Source organism: Phaenicophaeus curvirostris, chromosome 16 (genome assembly GCF_032191515.1).
Source record: "Phaenicophaeus curvirostris isolate KB17595 chromosome 16, BPBGC_Pcur_1.0, whole genome shotgun sequence".
Classification (NCBI taxonomy): domain Eukaryota; kingdom Metazoa; phylum Chordata; class Aves; order Cuculiformes; family Cuculidae; genus Phaenicophaeus; species Phaenicophaeus curvirostris.
In genome coordinates, this window is record NC_091407.1 from 14,355,797 (window position 1) to 14,374,441 (window position 18,645).

Sequence of the window (18,645 nt, forward strand, 5' to 3'; positions counted from 1 at the left end):
ACAGCATTATAGACATTTTCCCTTCCTGTTTTTTTAAGTTCTGCTGGTGGTGCATCTGGCAAGGTTGTTAACATGCCCAGGATTTCCATCTATCCCTTTTTTTTTCTCAGAGGGTCTCCTGTAAATATGTACAGCGGCCGTGCAGCCCCGGTGGTGTCTCCTCTGCACTCATGCAATGATCTTTTCAAAGGTACTTGGATCAAATGAAATAAACCCCAAGTCCCATCGCCTGCTGGTTTTGTCCTTCCCTGCAGAGCAGGCACCGGGGCCGCAGAGGATGGGGCAGGGATAGTGAAGGGCCTGAGCAGCTCTGGGATGGGGTGGCCGGGCACATCCCAGCCCCAGAGGACCAGTGCTGCCCCTGAAGGAATCACCCAGAGCCTGGGAGCAGCAGGTTCAGGGGAGAGGGGGCAGTGCTGGGGTTCGAAGGGGACGCTGGGTGGTCACAGAGGCTCCCAGAGGCTGGAGCCAGGCTTAAGAGGAGCACGTGGAGCCAGGGCTGGGTGCTCCTTGGCTGTGACAGCACCTCCTGGGGCTGGGATGCGGTTGTGGAGCCACAAAGGAGAGATGCCAGCTGGTCCCCCACCACCTGCACCCCAGCAACCCAGCACAAGGGTCAGCGTGCAGAGCTCCAGGCTCCCTCCAGGGCTGTCCCCTCCGTGGCCTTGGCCACCCCGTGTCATCACAGGGCTGTCAGGGCGAGTGCCACATGGAGCTGTGCTGGCTCAGACCCGTGGAGAGGCAGAGGACCCCTTGCAGCACCCCATCCCCAGGACACACGATGCTCCCCACAATGTGCACCCCGCGGTGCGGTGGAGCCGCAGACACAGACCAGAGCCCGCATGGTTTCCAGGTGGTTTATAGCCCACACCTGAGCAAGATGGGGCTCACAGCTCATCCCGCGATTCCGCCGCCCCAAGCAAACTCGGCTCCTCCCTGCCCGTGCTGTTCTCGGGGGTCTCAGGCACCTGGAGAAGACAGTGAAGCATGGAAAGACACAACCCTCCTGCCTGTCCCCATCCCCATCCCCCAGGGTCCATCCCCCTGCCCAGCAGAGTGCGTGGGGGTCCCTGACCCTTGGCTGGAGGGTCTTCACTCACCGCAGGCGGCTCCTCAGGCAGTGTCCCCCCATTTTCCAGGAATTTGGAGAAGGTCTCCAGATCTCGGGTGCTCTTGTACTCAACCATCTGGAGCCACGAGAACATAGAATCATAGAATCATAGAATCATAGAATCATAGAATCATAGAATCATAGAATCGTTTGGGTTGGAAGGGACCCCAAAGATCACTCGGTTCTATCCCCCCCTGCCATGAGCAGGGGCACGTCCCACTGGATCAGGCTGCCAAGGCCCATCCAGCCTGGCCTTGTTGGGATGAGATGGAAGGGAGACAAGGGGTGACCCCGTCCCCTGGGTGCCAGCACACCCAGGGTGGCCCCACGAGTGCACCCACCTACCTTCCTGCCGGGCCCCGCGGGGAAGTAGTGCAGGGTGGGGAAGCCGTGGATGGTGATGTTCTCCAGCTCGTTGGCTGTGGCATCCAACTCGGCAATGATGATGTCCTCGTGGTCCTTATAGCGCTCGCCCAGCTCCTCCCAGGCCGCCGCCATCTCCTGGCAGTGGGAGCACCACGGCGCGTCTGCGGGACGGGCACAGTGCTGGGGGTCAGGGTGCCGTGTCCCCCAGGATAGGGGTCGGTGATGGGCCTGTGGGGAGCTGAGCCCCATGGCAGAGCTCAGGGAGGGCCACAGGCGGCACCGGCACTTACAGAACTTGACGAAGACGTTCTTGGTCTCGTCGAATGCCACCTGCTCGAAGGTCTTCCCCACCAGGACTTTAACGGGCCGCGTGTCCCAGTCCTCAGGGGGCTCCGCACTCAGCAGGCGAGGCTGTGGGGACAGCCAGGATGCCACAGCCCTGGATGAGTGATGCCAGCACCCCACGGGGCACAGGCTGGCTCCAGCGTGGAGCCAGGGGGGCTCCTGTGCCACCTTTTGCACCACCTCTTCCCTTGTGCTGCCACCCCAGCTCCGTGTCTCCACATCAACAGCCTCCCTCCCTGTAACAACCTCCCCCCGGAATCCTCAGGCCTGGCAGCACCAATGAGCAGGTGGTGTTCCCCACACAAGTGCCGTCATTAAGCTTCAGAGTTAACAGGGAAGCATCCTCAATGCTAGCTGGTGCGGTGCCGCATCCCTCACCTTCACCTTGCCGTCCAGCACCGCCTGGACGAAGGTTCGTATGGCCGTGCCCGAGAAGTCGTCCTGCTCCATCTGGTACTTGCGGTTGTTCTCCATCTTGACGAGGCGCAGGGTGGGGGCGTCAGCGGGTGTCATGCCGAAGAAGGACAGGACGGTGGCACCTAATCCAGCCACGTCCACCACCACGAAGAGCACCTGTGTCGGGGCACGAGTGGCTCTGCACGGGGGCTGGGGGCGCACGGCGGCCACCACCCCATGTCCCAGCCGTGAGACCTCCTCACCTCGCCCCGGAAGCCATCAGCGGCCGCGCGGAAGCCGTCCTGCAGCGCCAGCTGTGCCGACGAGGACTTGTTGAGGAAGAGCAGCATGTGGTGGGGGATCTTGGCACCAAAGATCTGCTCAAAGGTCTGCGGAGGAGGAGGAGGAGGGTGAGTGCAGGGGGGACGCAGCCCTGGCAGGGACGAGGCCAGGGATGGGCTGTACCTCCTTGGTGAACTCCATCACCAGCTCCAGGCTGTGGATGCGGAGCAGCTGGGTGAGCTCAGCTGCATCGAGCCCCCGCGCTGGGTCCACGGGGAAGTCTGTCCGTCCCTCATCGAACTGCTGGGGCAGGGGCTGGTGAGGGCTGGGCCAGGATGGCCCCACCGCCCCTTTGCCACCCCCTCACCTTCTTGAAGAGGACGACGGTGTCGGCCGATAGCCCGTACGCCTGGAAGAGCTCGGCTGCCTCTGCCACCCCGAACGGCAAATCCACCACCTCGCTGGCCACCTCGTAAAACACCTGGGCTGCTTCTCCACCCAGGTCCTGCACAACCACCCCGTGAGGACCCACAGTCGTGGCCACAGCTCCAATCACACCCCTGCCCGCCCCAGCCCACCTTGAAGAAGCCGACGACCACCAAGTCCTGGGAGCTGATGAAGGCATCAGCGGTGTCGGGGTCCTGTAGCAGCGTGGCGGTGGGGCCAGCCCGACGCCGCAGCCAGCGCACGATGCCCTCTGTGTCCAGGCGTCCTGCCACGTGGAACCTGTGCCATCACCCCTGCCGTCCCTCACCAGGCTGCCACTCCCTCCTCGCCCCCAGTGCTGTCACCCTGTGCACCAGCACCTGCCCACCAACCTCCCGTGATACCCATCAGGACATCAAAGAATCATAGAATCACCAGGTTGGAAAAGACCCACCTCATCATCAAGTCCAACCATTCCTAACAAATACTAAACCATGTCCCTCAGCACCTCGTCCACCCATCCCTTAAACAACTCCAGGGAAGGTGACTCCCTGGGCAGCCTCTGCCAATGCCCAATGACCCTTTCTGTGAAAAATTTTTTCCTAATGTCCAGCCTGAACCTCCCCTGGCAGAGCTTGAGGCCATTCCCTCTCATCCTGTCCCCTGGCAGTTGGGAGAAGAGCCCAGCTCCCTCCTCTCCACAACCTCCTTTCAGGTAGTTGGAGAGAGCCATAAGGTCTCCCCTCAGCCTCCTCTTCTCCAGGCTAAACAACCCCAGCTCTCTCAGCCGCTCCTCTTGTTCTCCAGTCCCCTCACCAGCTTTGTTGCTCTTCTCTGGACTCACTCCAGAGCCTCAACATCCTTCTTGTGGTGAGGGGCCCAGAACTGAACACAGGATTCGAGGAGTGGTCTCACCAGTGCCGAGTACAGCGGGAGAATAACCTCCCTGGACCTGCTGCCCACGCCGTTTCTGATCCAAGCCAAGATGCCATTGGCCTTCTTGGCCACCTGGGCCACTGCTGGCTCATGTTCAGTTGCTGTCAACCAACACCCCCAGGTGTTTCTCCTCCAGGCAACTTTCACATCCCCACCCCTCTCACCAGCACCCTCTGCCACCCTCCCCTGCACCCATCACAGCCCCTACCGGTGTAGACGACAGGGTGGGTGCGGTTGCCATCACGGAAGAGCTTGAGCGTGGGGTAGGAGGTAATGTTGAACTCATTGGCCAGGGCCATCTGCTCCGTGGCGTCCACCTTGCCCAGCCACGCCGGGCTGGACTCATTCCTCAGCACTGTGGCCGCCTCGGCGAAGGCAGGAGCCAGCCGCTGGCAGTGACCACACCACGGCGCATCTGTGGGCAGGGGACAGCGTTGACAGCAGGGACAGCCCCAGGACACCAGGGTGGGCTCGGCGGGTGGCCAGGGCATGTAAAGGCTGTGCCAGGGCCCACGTGCCACTCCCCCACCATGCATCCCTGCCCCAAACCTCTGCCTGTGTCCCTGCCCCGTATCCCTGTTCCATCCCATACCCTTGTCACACGCCACGCTGTGACCCCTTCTCTCTGACCCACATCTTTGCCCCTACCCCATATCCCTCTTCAGTCCCGTATCCCTGTCCCATGCCACGCTGTGACCCTGTCCCTCTGACCCCCAGCCTTGTCCCTACCCCATATCCCTGTTCCATCCCTTTCCCTTGTCCCACGCCACACTGTGACCCTGTGCTTCTGACCCACAGCCTTGTCCCTGCTTCATATCCCTGTTCCATCCTGTATCCCTGTCCCATGCTGTGCTCTGTGACCCTGTCCCTCTGATCCCCAGCCTTGTCCCTGCCCCATATCCCTGTTCCATCACATATCCCTGTCTCATGCCATGATGTGACCCCATCCCTCTGACCCACAGCCTTTTCCCTACCCCATATCCCTGTTCCACCCTGTACCCCTGGCGCATGCCGTGCTCTGTGACCCTGTCCCTCTGACCCACATCTTTGCCCCTACCCCATATCCCTGTTCAATCCTGTATCCCTGTCCCATACTACACTGTGACCCCTTCTCTCTGACCCACTTCTTTGCCCCTACCCCATATCCCTGTTCTAGCCCTTTCCCTTGTCCCACGCCACGCTGTGACCCTGTGCTTCTGACCCACAGCCTTGTCCCTGCTCCATACCCCTGTTCCATCCCATATCCCTGTCCCATGCCATGTTCTGTGATCCCGTCCCCCTGACCCCCACCCTTGTCCCTGCCTGCAGCCCCCATCCTGTGCCCCACTCTGCACTCACAGAACTCCACGAGCAGCAGCCGGTGCTCGCTCAGGGCACGGGCAAAGTTGTGCTCATGGAGCACCAGGACATCGTCTTCCTCCTCGAGCTCATCTGAGAGCACTTCATCTTCATCCTCGTCCTCCTCCTCCACCTCCCCATCCTCGCCCCCCAGGGCCGGCTCCAGCCAGGCCAGTGACAGCACCAGCAGCCAAACCAAGCGGCCCCCGCAGCCCCGCATGGTGCCAGCGCCGAAGCCGGGAGAGAACCCAGATAAAGGTTACGGGGCGGGTGGTGCCAGTCCCCAGGGGCTCGTGGCCCTCCGCTACTGGCTGCTCCAGCCACCGATAAGGCAGCGGGACCAGGTGGCTGTTTTCCAGCCGTCTGTCCCAGTAAGATGGGGACAGGGAGGACTAGAAGCGATAGGGGCACGGACGCACCAGTAAGAGACCAGTCTGTAGGGTTTAATGGCGATGGAAGAGCGCAGCCTGCAACCGGGCGGGCACGGTGCCACCACGGCAGGGTCCCAGTCCCAGTCCCGGTGATGGGGATGTGCGAGGACCAGGCGAGCGTCGGTATTTTAAAAAAAAACAGGACTTAAAAATAACTTTGGTTGCAAAGACCACGACTGTGGGCACCCGCTCGCTTAAGAGACCTCCCCAACACCCTTCAACGCGACCGGAGCGAGTGGCGGTGCCGGCGAGGTGTCCCGTGGGATGGCAGGCACCGCGTCCCCGAGCTGGAGGGAGGGAATCGGGGTGCAGGGGGGGGTCAGTCCTCCCAGGCCTTCTTTATGCAGAGGCCCCACTCCCAGGAGAGATGCTCCGTCTTGTCGTCGTCGGTGACGAGGGAGCGGACGCGGTAGGAGCCCCGTGCCAGCCATCCCCGCGGCACCTCCTCTGCCGGTGTCACCACCTCATACTCCTCGGCCCGCGGCGCATAGCTGCCCACCATGAAGACGTCACGATCCACTGGGCAAGAAGGGGAGAGTGGGGCTGGGTGAGCAGGGCTGGGTCACCACAGGACCCCCCACCCCCACCCCCCAAGCGTGCTCACCGGGCCGGCCACGGCGGTAGGTGAGGTGCAGGCACCGCAGCCCACAGACGATCTCCCTGTTCACCTGCGGACAGAGGGCACGGGTGCCACGGGTGGTGCCCCCCAACCCTGGGGAGCCCAGCTCTGAAGCCCAATCTTGCACATCCCTCAGGGTCCAGCGGGATTTGGTGGCAGGGACGTGCCCTGGGAAGGGCAGGGATCTCCAGGGACCCTTGGGAAAGGCAGGGAGCAGGGTGACTGGAACCCCTGAGAGGGGCAGGGATCCAGGGTGGGAGCAGGGAACCCCAAGTGGCCTCTTCTCCCAAGTGACAGGGAACAGGATGAGAGGGAATGGCCTCAAGCTCCTCCACGGGAGGTTCAGGCTGGATATCAGGAAAAAATATTTCACAGAAAGGGTCATTGTGCACTGGCAGAGGCTGCCCAGGGAGGTGGTTGAGTCACCTTCCCTGGAGGGGCTTAAGGGACGAGTGGACGAGGTGCTGAGGGACATGGTTTAGTATTTGATAGGAATGGTTGGACTCGATGATCCTTTCCAACCTAGGGATTCTATGATTCTAATAGTGAGGACTCCAGGGCAGCAGGGACTCTGGGATGCCAGTGATGTTGGAGGCAGCAAGGATTGCCCGAGTGGCAGGGATCCAGGAGGGCAAGGGCTCTGAGGTCAAGGGGTGGGGGGCAGAGACTCTAAGGCAGAAGGGACCCCGGGTGGCAGAGACCCAGAGGCAGCAGGGAACCCATGGGTGGTAGGAAGGAACCCATTGGAAAGGGTCTGGGGCTCTTGGAGTGTGCAGGAAGCAGGGCCGTGCCCAGCCCAGCTGGAGGGCACAGGGCACCATGCACCTGCCTCACCTTGAAAGACACCTTCACCCTGTAGTCCACCCCCTCCTTCAGCACGAAAGCCCGGCCCCGCAGCACCTCCAGGTCTCCTGCGCAGGGAGGTGGCTCATGAGCCTGACACCTTTCCTCCTCCTCCGCCTCCTCCCATCGATTCCCCCACGACTCACCTGTCAAGTCCATGGTGATGGGCCCCGGCGCCTGCTCGCACATCAGGGTGAGCCTCGTCACCTGCACGTTGGGCACGCTGGCATCTGGGGACAAGTGGCAGGGCACAGACCTTACCCACCACCCCCAGCCCACGGCCGCTGATCCCTCTGGAGTGGCACGAGGGGACAGGTGCCACAGCAGGGGTGTGAGGAGCCAGCAAGAGCCAGGCAGCCCAGGCAGGGAGCAAAAGACCACGGACATCTCAGGCCAGCCCAGACCTTGGCATCAACGCCTTTGGAGTAAGACCATCAAAAAACAGTCCAGCCACAAGGATCTCCCAGGCTGTGACGCTCCCAAGCTTGGGAGCCGGATGAGGGGAGGGGTGAGAAGGAAGAGGCAGGCAAAGGCATCCTCTGAGGTGGGTGCTGGCCTCGTTGCATCTCAAGAGCTCAACCTCCACCCCATCAGCACCTTGCACCCCACCACACACACGTCCTGATGGTTTGCACCCACCTTACCGCCTGCACGCCCTACCCCCCCAGCTCTCGTGCACCCATCACCAGGGTGCTGGACCCACGGAGCAGCCAAGCCCGGCACAGACACCGAGGGCAGCACCGGCCTGGGGTGGGTGTCATGGGGAGCAGCGGCACCGCCGTGCCACTCCGGGGCCCCTGCGGCTGCTTGCTCTGTCTCCATCATCCCATGAATTTCCCGGTCCCTTGTAACCGTTCCTATGGAAACTGCAGCGGTGATCCCGTAACCAAGGCAACCGGGGTCCCCAGGCAGCCGTTACGGGATTGGCAGGGGGATGCCGGGGTCTCCTCGCGGGTGGGGGGCACAGGCAGCACCCATAGGCAATGCTAGCGATCCCTGCCGGAGATGCCCGAGCTCCCGGCACCCACCGAGGCTGCATCGCTCGGGGTTGGGTACCGGGGTGCCCATCGCCAGCAGGCAGCCCCCGGCCTTACCCACGGCGGCAGGGATGGCACCCAGCAGCGCCTGCTTGTACTTGCGCAGGCTCTCGTCCCCTGGGTCCAGGTCCTGGATCTCCCGCAGGCTCTTCTTCTCTGGCGTCTTGTACGCCAGGGCCACGTCGGCATCCTCTTCCTCCTCCTCCAGCGACAGCATCACCCCCTCCTTGTCAGCCATGATGTCTGCAGGGGACAAGCAGTGGCAGCCCCGACACCCTGGGGACACCCTGGGGACACCCCGGGGACATCCCACAACACAGAGGCACCGGGGGGGGGGGGAGGGGGGCGAGGGTGGCCGAGCTGGGACACGCCACGGGTGGCCACAAGCAATGGCCTGTGGGGCAGCTGAATTGTCACCCTGCTCAGGGCTGCAGGGATGCTGCCTGCCAGGCTGCGTGTCCCCAGGGCCCAGTGGCACAGCTGAGACCCGAGGCAGCGCCGCCGGCTGCATTTCCGCACGGTCATGAAGCAAGACGAGCTGGTGCTTACGTGGTGCGCGCAGTGTGTGTTTGCAGCCCACCCTTTGCGCCCTGTCACCCTGAGGGATCCTTGGCACCTCCCTGCAGCCCCCTCCAACCATGCTGGGCAGCTGCTAGCAGCCCCGTCTCCCTCCCCAAACCCAAACTGCCAGTGGCTGCAGGGAAAAACCAGCTCCAGGGGCAAGTGATGTGTCCAGCAGGTGCCAGGCAGTGTGGGGCACATAGGACAGCGATGTCCCCACGGCTCCTGACCCTGCCCTGCCTGCTGCACTGTCCCCCACACCCACTGCCCTTCAGTCTGCAAGCACAGAGCTCCACAATGACCCTGAAGACCCCATCCCTGGGGACACTGGGGACACAGCCTGAGGCAGGGACCTTGGTGCTCAGCCCCCGAGCCACAGGGCCAGCTGTGGTGGTGACGGGGGCACAGAGCAGTGGCGTTGCTGCACTGCTGGTCCCCCAGTGAAGTCCCCTGCACCTCAGCTGTCACAGCAGCGTGTGGCACCTGGCCGTGCCAGCTCCCAGACCAGGGACTGACCCACCCAGGGGATCCGCCAGCCCTGCATGGGTGGCATGTGCTGGGTTGTGAGGTGGCAGCGGGGGCAGCTGGGTGGTCCCCCAGCCCCAGGGATGCTCTGCTCTCCCAGGGCCTGGGGTGACGCTCACCCTGCATGCACCCACTGCCTGGGCTGATGCAGCCTGAGGTGATGCTCCCCTTCTGGGGAGCCGGGGGGATGTCAGCTGGGTGGTCCCCAACCCCAGGGCTCGGGGTGATGCTCCCCTTCTAGGGAGCTGGGGGGTGGTCAGCTGGGTGGTCCCCAACCCCAGGGATGCTCCACTCCCACAGGGCTCGGCGTGATGCTCACCCTGCAGGTACCTGGGGAGATACTCTTCTGCTGGGGAGCCGGTGGGGGGTCATCTGGATGGTTCCCCACCCCCAGGGATGCTCTGCTCCCCCAGGGACCAGGGTGATGCTCACCCTGCATGCACCCGCTGCCTGGGCTGATGCAGCCTGAGCTGATGCTCCCCTTCTGGGGAGCCTGCGGGACGTCAGCTGGGTGGTCCCCAGCCCTAGGGACGCTTTCCTCTCTCAGGGCTCGGTGTGATGCTCCCCTTCTGGGGGACATCAGCTGGGTGGTCCCCAACCCCAGGGATGCTCCAGTCCCCCAAGGACCAGGGTGATGCTCACCCTGCACGCACCCGCTGCCTGGGCTGAAGCTGCTCAGGGTGATGCTCCCCTTCTGGGGAGCCCGGGGGACGTCAGCTGGGTAGCCCCCAGCCCCAGGGATGCTCCGCTCGCCCCGGGCCCGGACGATGCTCCCCCTGCAGGTACCCGGGGAGATGCTCCCGTGCTGGGGAGCCGGGGCAGCCCTCCCCCAGCCTCCCCCCGCCCCGGCGCCGCTCACCTCGGTAGCAGAGCGCCAGCCAGAGCAGCTCGACGAGCTGCCCGCCGGCCTCGCACACATCCAGGCCGAGCATGGCCGGGCTGTGCCGGTGCCGGCGGCTCCTGCTCCGCTGCGCGGCCCGGCGGGGCGGCGGCGGCTCCCGCAGACGCGGCGGCTCCGCTGCCCGCCCGCCCCCGCCCCTCGGCGGCTCCAGCCCCTCCGCTCCTGGGCGGCGAGACTGCAGTGAGCTCATCCACCCGCGCAGCGCCCGCCCCGCTCCCTCTGCTCCCTCAGCATCCTCAGCTCCCTGAGCATCCTCAGCTCTCTCAGTATCCTGAGCTCCCTGCCCACTGCCCCGCAGCCCCGCAGCCACGCTCCCTCTGCTCCCTGAGCATCCTCAGCTCCCTCTGCTCCCTGAGCATCCTCAGCTCCCTCTGCTCCCTCAGCATCCTGAGCTCCGTCAGCATCCTGAGCTCCGTCAGCATCCTGAGCTCCCTGCCCGCAGCCCTGCAGCCCCGCAGCCCTGCAGCCCCGCAGCCCTGCAGCCCCGCAGCCCTGCTCCCTGAGCATCCTCAGCTCTCTCAGTATCCTGAGCTCCCTGCCCACTGCCCCGCAGCCCCGCAGCCACGCTCCCTCTGCTCCCTGAGCATCCTCAGCTCCCTCTGCTCCCTCAGCATCCTGAGCTCCGTCAGCATCCTGAGCTCCCTGCCCGCAGCCCTGCAGCCCCGCAGCCCTGCTCCCTGAGCATCCTCAGCTCCCTCAGCATCCTCAGCTCCCTATACGCAGCCCCGCAGCCCCGCTCCCTCAGCTCCCTGAGCATCCTGAGCTCCCTCAGCATCCTGAGTATCCTCAGCTCCCTGAGCATCCTGAGCTCCCTCAGCATCCTGAGGTCCCTGCCCACAGCCCCGCTCCCTGTGCTACCTGAGCTCCCTGAGCTCCCTGAGCTCCTTGTCCGCAGCCCCGCAGCCCAGCTCCCTCTGCTCCCTCAGCATCCTCAGCTCCCTCAGCATCCTCAGCTCCCTGAGAATCCTCAGCTCCCTCAGCATCCTGAGTATCCTCAGCTCCCTGAGCATCCTCAGCTTCTTCAGCATCCTGAGCTCCCTCAGCATCCTGAGCTCCTTGAGCTCCCTGCCCGCAGCCCCACAGCTCCGCGGCCCCTCACCCTCTGCTCCATGCCCGCAGCCTCGCTCCCTGTGTTCTCTGAGCTCCCTGAGCCCCCTGCCCGCAGCCCCGCTCCCTGAGCGCCCTGCCTGCAGCCCCGCAGCCCCGTTCCCTGTGTTCCCTGTGCTCCCTGCCCGCGCCCCGCAAGCGCCGTGCCTGTACCCTCCCGCGCCGCCCGCACCGGCACCCCCATGTGCCGCCCGCACCCTGATGGCTTCGCCCCACGCGAGACCTGCCCGCTCCCGGCTCTCATTTCCCGCACCCGCATCCCCCCGCGTGTGCTGCCCGCGCCCCGCAAGCCCCCTGCTGCACCCTCAGTGCGCTGCCCGCACCCTGCCCGCACCCAGCATCTCCCCTGCAAGTGCTACCCGCATCCTGCCCTCATCCTGCATTCCTCCCCTCAACCTGCATGACCGCTGCCTGCAAGAGCTACCCGCCCCCTGCCCTCGTCCCGCATCCCTGCCCTCGTCCCGCATCCCTGCCCTCATCCCGCATCCCTGTCCTCATCCCGCATCCCCCTGAAAGTGCTACCCGCCTCCTGCTCTCATCCCGCATCCCTGCCCTCATCCTGCATCGCTGCCCCCATCCTGCATTCCTGCCCTCATCCCGCATCCCTGCCCTCATCCTGCATCGATGCCCCATCCCGCATCCCTGCCCTCATCCCGCATCCCTGCCCTTATCCCGCATCCCTGCCCTCATCCCGCATCCCCCTGAAAGTGCTACCCGCCTCCTGCCCTCATCCCGCATCCCTGCCCTCATCCCGCATCCCTGCCCTCATCCTGCATCGCTGCCCCCATCCCGCACCCCTGCCCCCATCCCGCATCCCCCGGCTCCCGCACAGCCGTTCCCCGCCCCCCCGGCTGTGCCCGTCGCCGCTGTCCCCGCCGGGGCCGGGGCCGGTTGCGGGGCGGGGCGGGGGCGCGGTCAGGCGGGGCGGGGCGGGGCGCGCACCCGCGATGCCATCGGCGGCCCCGCGGCCGGCACCCCCGCCTCCAGATGCCCTGTCTGCGCAAGGTGAGCCGGCACCGGGACCCCCACCGGGACCCCCACCGGGCCCCCACCGGCACCGGTCCCACGGGCAGCCGCACCGCGCAGGGCACCGCACCCGCCTGGCACCGTGGGAACCGGGCGCTGGCACCCCAGGGACCAGGAACCGGGGGGGAACCGGGAGTTGGCACCGTGGGAACCGGGAGCTGGCACCCCAGGGACCGGGAACCGGGGGGAACCGGGAGTTGGCACCGTGGGAACCGGGCACCGACATCCCAGGGAACGGGAAACCCACACCGTAGGGACCGGGAACCGAGGGGAACGGCTACGGGCACCGGCGCTCTAAGGAACCGGGCACCGAGGGGACCAGTCGTTTGCACCGTGGGGACCGGTCCTCAGCATCCTAGGGACCGGGCGCTGGCACCGTAGGGAACAGGCACCGGGGGTACCGGGCACCAGCGCAGCGGGGACCGGGTGTTGGGACCCTGGGGACCGGGAACCGGCACCGTGGGAACCAGACAGCGCAGGGACCGGGCACGGGCACCGAGGGGACCGGGAACCGAGCGCTGGCACCGTGGGGACGCTGGGAACCGGGCATCAGGACCGCCGGGGACCAGCCGCATCCCAGTCCCGCGGGGACACCGGGCACCGCCCCGGAGACGCGGGCCCCGCCACGGCCCGAGCCCCACGACCAGGGGGCCGCAGCTCCGGGATCGCACGCCCATCAGGCTGCTGCGTGCCCGGCACCGGCTCGGGGTACCCGGTGTCCCTGGGATGGGAATGGGGTGTCCCAGCACTGGCTGGGGGTGCTAGGTGGTACCCAGGATGGGTGCAGGGTGTCCCAGCATCAGCTTGTGGTGCCAGGTGGTACCCAGGATGGGCGCAGGGTGTCCCTGCACCAGCTGGGGGTGCCCAGTGTCCCTGGCATGGGAATGGGGTGTCCCAGCACCAGCTGGGGGTGCCAGGTGGTACCCAGGATGGGAATGGGGTGTCCCAGCACTGGCTGGGGGTGCCAGGTGGTACCCAGGATGGGAATGGGGTGTCCCAGCACTGGCTGGGGGTGCCAGGTGGTACCCAGGATGGGCGCAGGGTGTCCCTGCACCAGCTGGGGGTGCCCAGTGTCCCTGGCATGGGAATGGGGTGTCCCAGCACCGGCTCGGGGTGCCAGGTGGTACCCAGGATGGGAATGGGTTGTCCCAACGCTGGCTTGGGGTGCTAGGCTGTCCCTGGGATGGGTGCAGGATGCCCACATCCATTCTGGGGGTGCCAGGCGGTGCCCGGGTCCAATTCCCGGGCTGGGGCACTAAGCGTGGCAGGTGCTTTCTCGGCAGATGGAGCGGATGATCGTCAGCATGCAGGACCCTGACATGGGCATCAAGATGAGGAACCAGCGCCTGCTCATCACCGTCATCCCCCACGCGATGACAGGTGGGTGCCCGCATCGGGGCGCCCCGGGGGACGTGTGGGGTGGGGAAATGTGTGGGGGCTCCCTAGGTGGCCCCGGCCGCACACCCAGCCTCGTGGCACCCCTCGTGCTCGCCTCCCCGTGCCCGCTGGTGCTCAGCACTGCAGCTGGCATCAATTATGCACCGGCTGAACGGGGCGGGCGGCCCAGCACGTCCTTGGCAGAGCCCCCGTCACCCTGTGTGACCCCCTCAGCATCTGCTGTGCCAGCCCAGGAACACCCCCCACCTTGCCCAGTCCAGGGGACCCCATTGCACCCCAGTAACGCTGCCTCGCTCCCCAGGGAACGACATCGTGGAGTGGCTCATCCAGAAGTACGGCATCAGCGAGGAGGGTGAGTGCCCTGGCGTGGGCACCCAGCACCCCCAGGGGTGACCGGGGCTGCCGAGCCCCCGTGCAGTCCTTGCTCCTGCTCCCCCAGAGTCGCTGCACCTCGGCAACCTCATCGTGAAGCACGGCTACATCTACCCCCTCAAAGACCCCCGCAGCCTGGTGCTGCGGGCAGACGAGTCACCTTACCGCTTCCAGGTACGTCGCAGCAGCAGTGCGGGCACTGCCACAGCCCCGGGGCTCCCCGAGCTTGGCACCCAGCACCCACGATGCTGCATCTCAGCCTCCCTCCCCCCACAGACCCCCTATTTCTGGACCAGCACCAAGTGGCCGGCCACGGAGCTGGACTACGGTAGGTGCCACCGTGCTGCTGGCACCAGCGTGGGCTGCAGCCCCTTCCCCAGCTCCTCCTGAGGCGCTGCTGCTCCTCTTGCAGCCATTTACCTGGCCAAGAAGAACATCCGCAAGCAGGGCAACCTGATTGAGCACGAGAAGGTGAGCGGTGCCCTCCTCACACCTGTGATGAGTTAGGGGGCACTCAGCTCGCCCGCAGGGTGGCACCGTCCCTGCCTTTGCCGGAGCGGCGATGGGACCCGAGCCAGGCTGAGGTGTCACACGGTGCCCACCCGCTCCCCAGGACAACTACAACCTCCTGCACAAGCGGATCAACCACACGTGGGACTTTGTGGTGATGCAGGCGCGGGAGCAGCTGCGGTGAGTGAGCCTGGCACCGCCGCACCTCGCGGAACTGCCGGGCACGGCGCACCCTTGGGTGCCAGCACCTTCCCTACCGCCTGTGCACGGGCAGGGCAGCCAAGCAGCGGCGCAAGGGCGATCGCATCGTCATCGACTGCCAGGAACAGGCATTCTGGCTCGTCAACCGGCCCCCGGTGAGGATGGGTTGGCAGGGGGCAAGGGGTGTCGGGTGTTGGGTGCAGCCCTGCGCAGGCAGAGAGGGCCGAGGCGCAGGGGGGGTCCCACCAACCCTTGGCACGATGCTCTCGTTGCAGCCGGGAGCCCCCAACGTGCTGGAGCAGGGCCCCGAGCGCAGGAATTGCCACACCACCCGTGTCCAGCTGGTGAGTGGGGGCTGCTGGTGGGGGTCTGAGCTGCCCTGGGTGCCTGGCTGTACCCCCCAGCCTCTGCCCACACGCGCCCCAGCTCTCCGTCCGCGTGTCCAGCCTGGGGGGCTGTGAGTTTGCCCCAGCACCCTCCGTGCTAGCACCCCTGGCCCCACTAAGGCTGCCCCAGCTCCCTGTCAGGCCCCCCAATCACTAACCTCCTGCTTTCTCTCCTCTGCGCCGTGTGCCGTGTCCTCTGCCCACGTAAGTGCCACTAACATGGGGCGGGTGCCAGGCTGGGGCACGGGGATGAACGCCAGGGTCTGTGCTGCGGGCTGTGCTGTGGGAGCCAGGAGGGGTGCGGGGGACAAGGCTGGAGGCCATGGGGATGGGCTGTGGGTGCTGGGGAGGGCAGGGGGGTCTGGGTGCCTGGGTGTTTGCCCAGAGTGGTGCTGGCAGGGCACAAGATCCTGGCCACACCGTGCCCTCACCTGGCTCCGCGTGTCTCTTGCAGACCAAGAACATGGATTACTACAAGCGGGAGGTGAGCAGGGTGAGGGTGGGGGTGGCTCCTGGGGGGTCGTGGGCTGCCGGGTGCCCCTGACATCTCCCCGTGGCCGGCACCAGATCGAGTGCTGCAGGAAGGCCATGGCCAGGACCAGGGTGAAGTCCTCCATCTGCCTCGAGGGGTGAGTGGCCGGCGGCAGGGTCCCCGTCAGGGTGACGAGGGCACCCGCATCCCCGCTGTATCCTGCAGCACCCACGCTGCCGTCACCCTTGTCAGGGAGCAGAGCGGAGGCTCCGTGAGCATCGCAGAGCCCCGCGGTGGCTGGGGCTGGTGGCAGCGATGGGACAGTGGCCCAGGCCACCTCCAGCCACTGCTCCTGGCAGGTACCTCAAGTTCAATGAGCAGTACGTGCCCCACGACCCCATCATGTCTGGCTGCCTGCCCAGCAACCCCTGGATCACGGATGACACCACGTACTGGGCCATGAACGCCCCCACGTAAGCGCCCACAGAGGGGCTGCCAGTCCCTGTCCCCATTGCCCCCCATGCCCCACGGCACAGGACGGGGTGCGGGGCAGTGTCAGGGGCTGCCAGCCCCAGTGCTGGTGTCACCCGCAGGGTGCCGACCCCCACAAAGCTGCGTGTGGAGCGCTGGGGCTTCAACTTCAGTGAGCTCATCACCGACCCCCTGGGCCGGGCACAGCTCCTCGAATTCCTCAAGAAGGAGTTCAGTGGTGAGCAGCTCAATCCCAGCACCCCCAAACCCATCGTCCCATCCCAGCATCCCCAGACTCACCAACCTCTTCTCAGACTCACCACTGTGTCCAAGGACCACCTCATCCACTGCCCCATCTTAGAATCATAGAATCACCAGGTTGGAAGAGACCCACTGGATCATCGAGTCCAACCATTCCCATCATTCACTAAACCATGTCCCCCAGCGCCTTGTCCACCCGTCCCTCAAACCCCTCCAGGGAAGGTGACTCAACCCCCTCCCTGGGCAGCCTGTTCCAGTGCCCAGTGACCCTTTCTGTGAAAATGTTTTTCCTAATGTGCAGCCTAAACCTCCCCTGGTGGAGCTTGAGGCAACACCAAACCCACTGCCCCATCCTGGCGTTCCCAAACCCACCACGCATCCCAGTGGGGTCTAAGACAGCTCTCCACAGGGACAACTCTGCACACAACAGCTCTAACCCTAAATCTAACAGCTCCCTGCAACAATTGTCCCTACAGAGTATTGTCCCTTCCCATCCCAAGTATCTCTTGACCAACCTGTCCTGGTAGCTCCTCACCCACTGGTCCCATATAGGACCCACCACCCCACCTTGCATCATCTGGCTCCATCCCAGGGGCTTTGACCCCGCAGCTGGCTGAGCTATGAACCCAGCAGCGATGGCCTGGGGTTCGTGTCACCATCCCCAACGTCGTGTCCTCCTCCCCAGCCGAGAACCTGAGCTTCTGGGAGGCGTGTGAGGAACTGCGCTACGGGGAGCAGTCCCGCATCTCTGAGATCGTGGACTCCATCTACCAGTGAGTGCCAGCAGGCTAAAAGGTTTGAGGGGGGAGACTGAGGTGCTACATCTCACCGGCTGTGACTCCCCAGGCAGTTCCTGGCTCCCGGGGCCACGCGCTGGGTGAACATCGACAGCAAGACCATGGAGCGGACACTGGAAGGTATCAAGACGCCGCACCGCTACGTGATGGATGATGCTCAGATGCACATCTACATGCTGATGAAGAAGGTGGGTGAGGGCAGGGCTGCGTGGGGCAGGGCAGGGCAGGGCTGGGCACCAGCCTGACCCCTCTGCTCACCCAGGACTCCTACCCGCGGTTCCTCAAGTCGGATCTCTACAAGAACCTCCTGGCCGAGGCCATCATCCCCCCCGAGACCAAGAAGAGGTGAGGGCTGGGGTCAGAGCCCTGGGGCGCTGGGGCTGTCCCCGCTGGTGCTGAGCCCGCTCTGCCCACAGGGTCTTCCCCTTCATGCGCAAGCAGCGCCATTCCAGCCCCAGCCCAGCCCTGCTAGTGCCCGCGGCCAACGTCGAGGAGAGGAGCAAGAGTTCTGCGGCTGCCCCCGTCCCTGAGGAGGAGAGCTGAGGGCCCTGGCCCCTCACCGGCATGGGAGCCCCCAGCCCAGCACCCTCCAGCTCAGCCACAGCCCCCACCCAGCACACCCAGCCCCGTCGCAGGACCCTGCCGGCCGTAGCACTGATGGAAAGAAGCCATATATCCCCCCTCCCAGCAGCCTCCAGTCCCCACTCACATCCCTGCACCCTCTTTTCCCTCGGGGACCCTGCACCCAGCCGGCCTGGTGTGGGGTCACCCCTTCCTCCTGCGCACAAGACAATAAAACCCCCGTGGGGAAACCCTGCAGCATCTGTGGCTTTCGGGGAGAGGGCACGTGGGGGCAGGCACCCCAGGGCTGGCAGCAAGCCCTGCATCCCAGCGAGGTGCAGCCCCCAATACGGGGTCCAACCCCCCCGACACCTGTGCCCACGGCACAGACACCAGCCCCAGCTCTGCTCGCTGCGAGGGGCAAAACCAGCCCCACGGCCCTCCTGGCACAGCCGAGCTGGCACTTCACGGCACTCGGCCACCCTGCTGCCACCGCTGCGCCCATGTACAGCCCCAGGGAGGAGAAAAAAGGCCTTTAGAGCATGGCCAGAGGTGCCTCCAGCCGGCAAACCCAACTGCAAGAGCCCGAGAGGCTGGCAGGGGCACACAGAGAGCGGGGCTGGCAGCTGAGCCGCTCTCCCTGCCCTCAGCCCATTAATCTGAGCGGAGGCCGAGGATCGGGCAGCAGGATTATTCTCCTCCCCGGAGCCGAGCCCCAGCTGTGGGGGATTAACGGCGGGGGTTACGTAAAGGCGAGGGGGGCTGGCACCCACCGGCGCTCAGCCTCGGCCCCCAGCCCACCCCACGTGCACAGCGGAGCAGGCTGGGGACATCCCCAACCCACAGAGCAATCCCAGTTCACACGCCGGCCAACAAAGAGCGTGGACACTTGGGATGCTCTGGACGGCAGCGTCCTTCCCTGCCGCAGAGCTCGGGACCCCCGGCACGGAGCTGGGGCTGTTTCTC

At 65.4% G+C, this 18,645-nt stretch overlaps 3 protein-coding genes across 5 annotated transcripts; 1 reads left to right on the top strand and 2 right to left on the bottom strand.

The window, feature by feature from the left end:
* Positions 1–864: 864 nt before the first annotated feature.
* On the bottom strand, positions 865–5,420 carry PDIA2 (protein disulfide isomerase family A member 2). The gene is made up of 11 exons (XM_069869805.1): positions 5,201–5,420; positions 4,071–4,277; positions 3,079–3,212; positions 2,868–3,005; positions 2,684–2,800; positions 2,482–2,607; positions 2,201–2,395; positions 1,768–1,888; positions 1,457–1,638; positions 1,101–1,187; positions 865–968 (listed from the first exon to the last, which is right to left on the bottom strand). The coding sequence occupies exons 1-11, from the start codon at positions 5,418–5,420 to the stop codon at positions 888–890; spliced, it is 1,608 nt and encodes a 535-aa protein (XP_069725906.1). The 3' UTR covers positions 865–887.
* Positions 5,421–5,640: 220 nt separating this feature from the next.
* ARHGDIG (Rho GDP dissociation inhibitor gamma) lies at positions 5,641–10,322 on the bottom strand. Of its 2 annotated transcripts, XM_069869793.1 has the most exons (6): positions 10,076–10,322; positions 8,188–8,373; positions 7,240–7,323; positions 7,085–7,161; positions 6,236–6,299; positions 5,641–6,150 (listed from the first exon to the last, which is right to left on the bottom strand). In XM_069869793.1, exons 1-6 carry the CDS (start codon positions 10,305–10,307, stop codon positions 5,951–5,953), a joined length of 843 nt encoding a protein of 280 aa, XP_069725894.1. In that variant the 5' UTR covers positions 10,308–10,322; the 3' UTR covers positions 5,641–5,950. The 2 variants fall into 2 exon arrangements, with proteins under 2 accessions (XP_069725894.1, XP_069725893.1); XM_069869792.1 differs by having other exon boundaries at positions 7,085–7,323.
* Positions 10,323–12,128: 1,806 nt separating this feature from the next.
* RGS11 (regulator of G protein signaling 11) lies at positions 12,129–17,911 on the top strand. 2 transcript variants are annotated; one of them, XM_069869745.1, is made up of 17 exons: positions 12,129–12,229; positions 13,534–13,630; positions 13,950–14,000; positions 14,088–14,194; positions 14,297–14,348; positions 14,433–14,491; positions 14,634–14,710; positions 14,805–14,886; positions 15,007–15,075; positions 15,572–15,601; positions 15,685–15,746; positions 15,949–16,062; positions 16,183–16,298; positions 17,007–17,094; positions 17,168–17,306; positions 17,381–17,463; positions 17,535–17,911. In XM_069869745.1, the coding sequence occupies exons 1-17, from the start codon at positions 12,212–12,214 to the stop codon at positions 17,659–17,661; spliced, it is 1,371 nt and encodes a 456-aa protein (XP_069725846.1). In that variant the 5' UTR covers positions 12,129–12,211; the 3' UTR covers positions 17,662–17,911. The 2 variants fall into 2 exon arrangements, with proteins under 2 accessions (XP_069725846.1, XP_069725847.1); XM_069869746.1 differs by having other exon boundaries at positions 15,578–15,601.
* Positions 17,912–18,645: the final 734 nt, after the last annotated feature.

Bases quoted from the DNA above. Each gene is read 5' to 3' on its own strand.
- RGS11 (XM_069869745.1), top strand. The intron at 14,492-14,633 runs GTGAGCGGTGCC...CCCGCTCCCCAG, and splicing joins ACCTGATTGAGCACGAGAAG to GACAACTACAACCTCCTGCA. The intron at 17,095-17,167 runs GTGAGTGCCAGC...GTGACTCCCCAG, and splicing joins ATCGTGGACTCCATCTACCA to GCAGTTCCTGGCTCCCGGGG.
- PDIA2 (XM_069869805.1), bottom strand. From the start codon at position 5,420: ATGCGGGGCTGCGGGGGCCGCTTGGTTTGGCTGCTGGTGCTGTCACTG. The intron at 2,608-2,683 runs GTACAGCCCATC...CCTCCTCCGCAG, and splicing joins TGATGGAGTTCACCAAGGAG to ACCTTTGAGCAGATCTTTGG. The intron at 969-1,100 runs GTGAGTGAAGAC...TGTCTTCTCCAG, and splicing joins TGCCTGAGGAGCCGCCTGCG to GTGCCTGAGACCCCCGAGAA.
- ARHGDIG (XM_069869792.1), bottom strand. From the start codon at position 10,307: ATGAGCTCACTGCAGTCTCGCCGCCCAGGAGCGGAGGGGCTGGAGCCG. The intron at 8,374-10,075 runs GTGAGCGGCGCC...TGTCCCCTGCAG, and splicing joins GCTGGCGCTCTGCTACCGAG to ACATCATGGCTGACAAGGAG. The intron at 6,151-6,235 runs GTGAGCACGCTT...CTTCTTGCCCAG, and splicing joins CTACCGCCGTGGCCGGCCCG to TGGATCGTGACGTCTTCATG.